The 5,734-nt window shown below is 45.8% G+C and overlaps 1 protein-coding gene across 1 annotated transcript in view; it reads left to right on the forward strand.

Annotated features, from left to right (window-relative positions):
- Window positions 1-4,950: 4,950 nt before the first annotated feature.
- Window positions 4,951-5,734, forward strand: part of SMO (smoothened, frizzled class receptor) — an 8,586-nt gene continuing 7,802 nt past the window's right edge. The window contains exon 1 of the mRNA XM_015854246.2: window positions 4,951-5,280. Within this exon, the coding sequence (XP_015709732.1) occupies window positions 4,977-5,280 (304 nt within the window). The 5' untranslated portion in view covers window positions 4,951-4,976. The remainder of the gene's footprint in view (window positions 5,281-5,734) is intronic.

Below are 5,734 nucleotides of genomic sequence, written 5' to 3' on the forward strand. Positions count from 1 at the left end.
TTTCCTTCATGAACTGAGCTCTTCTACTCACAAACCCAACTTTCTCCCTCACAAAATCCACTTCTTCCCTTCTCAAATGCAACTTTCTCCATAGAAAACCCAACTTTTCCCTCCCAGACCCAACTTTCTCCCCTCACAAAATCCACTTTTTCCCTTCTCAAATGCAACTTTCTCCATAGAAATCCCACCCTTCCCGTCACAAACCCAACTTTTCCCTCACAAACCCAACTTTCTCCCTCACAAAATCCACTTTTCCCCCTCTTAGACCGAACCTTCCCTCATAAAACCCAACTTTTCTCCTCCCACATGGAACTTTTCTCCCCAAACTCAACTTTTCCCTCACAAATCTACTTTTTCCCTTCTCAAATGCAACTTTCTCTCTCACAAAACCCACTTTTCTCCCCCAAACACAGTTTTCCTCAGAAAAACTTACTTTCTCCTCCACAAATTCCACTTTTTCCTTCATGAATGGAACTTTCTCCTCAACAAACCCAATTTTCCCCTTGCAAAATCTATTTTTCCCTTCTCAAATGCAAGTGTTCTCATAGAAATCCCACTCTTCCCATTCACAATCCCAACTTTTCCCTCCCAAAACCCAACTTTTCTCCCTCACAAAATCCACTTTTCCTCTTCTCAAATGCAATAATCTCCATGAAATCCCTCACTCTTCCCATCACAAACCCAACTTTTCCCTCACAATCCAACTTTTCCCCTCACAAATCTACTTTTTCCCTTCTCAATGCAACTTTCTCCCTAGAAATCCCACCGTTCCCGTCACAACCCATCTTTTTCCTCAAAACCAACTTTCCCCTCACAAAATCCACTTTTTTCCTTTCTCAAAATGCAACTTCTCCATACAAATCCCACGTTCCCGTCAGAGAAACCCAACTTTTCCCTCCACAAACCCAACTTTCCCCCTCACAAAATCCACTTTTCCCTTCCTTAAATGCAACTTTCTCCATAGAAAACCCAACTTTCCCTCCCAGACCAACTTTTCCCCTCACAAAATCCACTTTTTTCCCTTCTCAAATGCAACTTTCTCCATAGAAATCCCACTCTTCCCATCACAAACCCAAATTTTCCCTCACAAAATCCACTTTTTCCACTCTCAGACACAACCTTCCATCATAAAACCCAACTTTTCTCTCCCACATGGAACTTTATCTTCCCCAAACTTAACTTTCCCTCCAAAATCTACTTTTTCCCTTCTTAAATGCAACTTTCTCCATACAAATCCCACCGTTCCCGTCACAAACCCATCTTTTTCCTCACAAACCCAACTTTCCCCCTCACAAAATCCACTTTTTCCCTTCTCAAATGCAACTTTCTCCATCGAAATCCCACTCTTCCATCACAATCCCAATCTTTCCCTCACAAACCCAACTTTTCCCCTCACAAAATCCACTTTTTCCCTTTCTCAAATGCAACTTTCTCCATACAAATCCCACCGTTCCGTCAGAAACACCAACTTTTCCCTCACAAACCCAACTTTCCCCCTCCCAAAAATCCCACTTTTTCCCTTCTTAAATGCAACTTCTCCATGAAAACCCAACTTTTCCCTCCCAGACCCAACTTTTCCCCTCACAAAATCCACTTTTTCCCTTCTCAAATGCAACTTTTTCCAAGAAATCCCACCCTTCCCGTCACAAACCCAACTTTCCTCACAAACCCAACTTTTCCCCTCCACAAAAATCTACTTTTTTCCTTCTCAAATGCAACTTTCTCCCTAGAAATCCCACCGTTCCCGTCACAAACCCATCTTTTTTCCTCAACAACCCAAACTTTCCCCCTCACAAAAATCCACTTTTCCCTTCTCAAATGCAACTTTTCCATGAAATCCACCCTTCCCGTCACAAAACCCAACTTTTCCCTCACAAACCCAACTTTCTCCTCACAAAACCACTTTTCCTTCACGAACTGAACTCTCTTCCTCCGAAACCAAACTTTTTCCCCTCCCAAAATCTACTTTTTCCCTTCTCAAATGCAACTTTCTCCATAGAAATCCCACTCTTCCCATCACAATCCCAACTTTTCCCCTCACAAAATCCACTTTTTCCTTTCTCAAATGCAACTTTCTCCATACAAATCCCACTGTTCCCCGTCACAAACCCAACTTCTCCCTCACCAAAATCCACTTTTCCCCTCTTAGACCGAACCTTCCCTCATAAAACCCAACTTTTCTCCTCCCACATGGAACCTTTCTCCTCCAAACCTCAACTTTCCCCTCACAAAATCTACTTTTTCCCTTCTCAAATGCAACTTTTCCCTCACAAAACCCACTTTTCTCCCCCCGAAACCAGTTTTCCTCAGAAACTTACTTTTCTCCTCCCACAAAATCCACTTCCTTCATGAATGGGAACTTTTCTCCTCACAAATCCAACTTGTCCCTTCAACAAAATCCAATTTCCTCTTTCTCAAATGCAACTTTTCTCCATAGAAAAACCAAGTTCCCTCACAAAACCCAACTTTCTCCTCACAAAACCCACTTTTCTCCCCCGAAACACAGTTTTCCCTCAGAAAACTTACTTTCTCCTCCACAAAATCCACTTTTCCTTCATGAATGAATCTTTTCTCCTCACAAACCCAACTTTCCCCTTACAAAATCTACTTTTTCCCTTCTCAAATGCAAGTTTCTCCATACAAATCCCACTGTTCCCATCACAAACCCAACTTTCTCCCCCACAAAACTCACTTTTCCTTCATGAACTGAGCTCTTCTCCTCACAAAACCCAACTTTTCCCTCACAAAAATCTACTTTTTCCCATTCTCAATGCAACTTTCTCCCTAGAAATCCCACTCTTCCCATTCACAAACCCAATTTCTCCCTCACAAACCCAACTCTTTCCCCTCACAAAATCCACTTTTTCCCTTCTTAAATGCAACTTTCTCCATAGAAAACTGAACTTTCCTCCCAGACCCAACTTTCCCTCACAAAATCCACTTTTTCCCTTCTCAAATGCAACTTTCTCCCTAGAAATCCCCATCTTCCATCACAAACCCAATTTCTCCCTCACAAACCCAACTTTCCCCCTCACAAAATCCACTTTTTCCCTTCTTAAATGCAACTTTCTCCATGAAGAAAACCGAACTTTCCCTCCCAGACCAACTTCCCTCACAAAATCCACTTTTTTCCTTCCTTAAATGCAACTTTCTCCATAGAAACCCAACTTTTCCCTCCCAGACCCAACTTTTCCCCTCCACAAAATCCACTTCTTCCCTTCTCAAATGCAACTTTCTCCATAGAAATCCCACCCTTCCCGTCAACAAACCCAACTTTTCCCTCATCAAACCAACTTTCTCCTTCACCAAATCCACTTTCCCCCCTCTTAGACTGAAACTTCCCTCATAAAACCCAACTTTTCTCCTCCCCACATGGAACCTTTTCTCCCCCAAACTCAACTTTTCCCCTCACAAAATCTACTTTCCCTTCTCAAATGCAACCTTTCTCCTCACAAAAACCACTTTCTTCCCCGAACACAGTTTTCCCTCAGAAAAACTTACTTTCTCCTCCACAAAATCCACTTTTCCTTCATGAATGAAACTTTTCTCCTCAAAATCCAACTTTCCCTACCCAAAATCTTACTTTTTCCCTTTTCCAAATGCAACTTTCTCCATACAAATCCCACTTGTTCCCGTCACAAACCCAACTTTCCCCTCACAAAACCCACTTTTTCCCTTCTCAAATGCAACTTTCTCCATAGAAATCCCACCGTCCTGTCACAACTCAACTTTTCCTCACAAACCCAACTTTCTCCACACAAAACCCACTTTTCCTTCACGAACTTAACTCTCCTCCTCCCAAACCAAACTTTTCCCCTCACAAAATCCACTTTTTCCCCTCTCAGACACAACCTTCCATCATAAAACCCAACTTTTCTCCACCCACATGGAACTTTTCTTCCCCAAACTTAACTTTTCCCCTCCCAAAATCCACTTTTTCCCTTTCTCAAATGCAACGTTTCTCCATACAATCCCACCATTCCCGTCACAAACCCAACTTTTCCCTCACAAACCTAACTTTTCTCCCTCACAAAATCCACTTTTTCCAACTCTCCAGACAACAACTTCCATCAGTAAAACCCAACTTCTCCTCCCACATGGAACTTTTCTTCCCCAAAACTTAAACTTGTCCCCTCCCAAAATCTACTTTTTCCCTTCTTAAATGCAACTTTCTCCATAGAAATCCCACCGTTCCCGTCACAAACCCAACTTTTCCCTCACAAAATCCAACTTTCTCCCTCACAAAATCCACCTTCTCCCTTCTCAAATGCAACTTTCTCCATAGAAATCCCACTTTTCCCTCAAAATCCCCACTTTTTCCTCACAAAACCCCACTTTTCCCTCAGAAATCCTACTTTTTCCTCACAAAACTCACTTTTCCTTCATGAACTGAGCTCTTCTCACAAACCCAACTTTTCCCCTCACAAAATCCACTTTTTCCCTTCTCAAATGCAACTTTCTCCCTAGAAATCCCACTCTTCCCATCACAAACCCAACTTTTCCCTCACAAACCCAACTTTCCCCCTCACAAAATCCACTTTTTCCCTTCTTAAATGCAACTTTCTCCATAGAAAACCGAACTTTTCCCTCCCAGACCCAACTTTTCCCTCACAAAATCCACTTTTTCCCTTCTTAAATGCAACTTTCTCCCTAGAAAACCCAACTTTTCCCTCACAAACCCAACTTTTCCCCTCACAAAATCCACTTTTTCCCTTCTCAAATGCAACTTTCTCCCTAGAAATCCCACCGTTCCCATCACAATCCCAACTTTTCCCTCACAAACCCAACTTCCCCCCTCACAAACCCAACTTTCTCCCTCACAAAAACCCACTTTTTCCCCTCCCACCCCGAACTTTCCCCTCCCAAAACTTTCCCTCCTCCCCAACTCCTCCCTCCCTCTCCCGCCTCTCTCCTCCCTTCCCTTCCCGCCCCGTCCCACCCCAAACTCCCCCCCGTCCCCCCCCACAGGCCGGGCCATGGCGGGCCCCGGGGCCGCTCCGCCGGGCTCGGGGGCTCCGAGCGGGCCGTGGGGCGGGGGCGGCCCGTGCTGGCTGTGGGCGCTGGCGTTGGGCCTGGCTCTCGGTCCCCGCCGTTGCCCCGCTGCTCCCCTCAACGCTTCGGTCTCTCCTCCCGAGCGCTGCCGGCGGCCCGCGGCCTGCGAGCGGCTGCGCTTCGGTTCATGCCTGGGATCCGCGTTGCCCTACGCGCACACGTCCACGCTGCTGGCGGCGGACTCGGGATCGCAGGAGGAGGCGCACGGAAAGTTGCTCCTGTGGTCGGGTATGGGACGAGACGGATGGGGGGTAATGTGTGGTGGTGGGGGGTTATGGGATGATGGGGAGTAATGGGGTTAATGAGGTGGTAAGGGGGAATGAGGTGGTGGGAGTGATGGAGATGATTGGGGGGTAATGGGACAATGGAGTGGTGGAGGTAATGGGGTGAGTGGGTAAGTGGGTAGTAGTGATTATAGGGGGTGATGGGGTGGTGGGGGGTTATGGGATGATGGGGAGTAATGTGGTGATGGGGGTAATGAGGTGGTAAGGGGGAATGAGGTGGTGGGAGTGATGGGGATGATTAGGGGGTAATGGGGCTGTGGAGTTGGGGGTATTGGAGATTATGGGGGTGATGAGGATGAGACGGGTGATGGAGGTGATGGGGATGATGGGGGTTAATGGGACAATGGAGTGGTGTAAGTAATGGGGTGAGTGGGGTAGTGGGTGGTAGTGATGATGGG

The sequence above is a fragment of the Coturnix japonica genome, chromosome 1 (assembly GCF_001577835.2).
Source record: "Coturnix japonica isolate 7356 chromosome 1, Coturnix japonica 2.1, whole genome shotgun sequence".
NCBI classification, from domain to species: domain Eukaryota; kingdom Metazoa; phylum Chordata; class Aves; order Galliformes; family Phasianidae; genus Coturnix; species Coturnix japonica.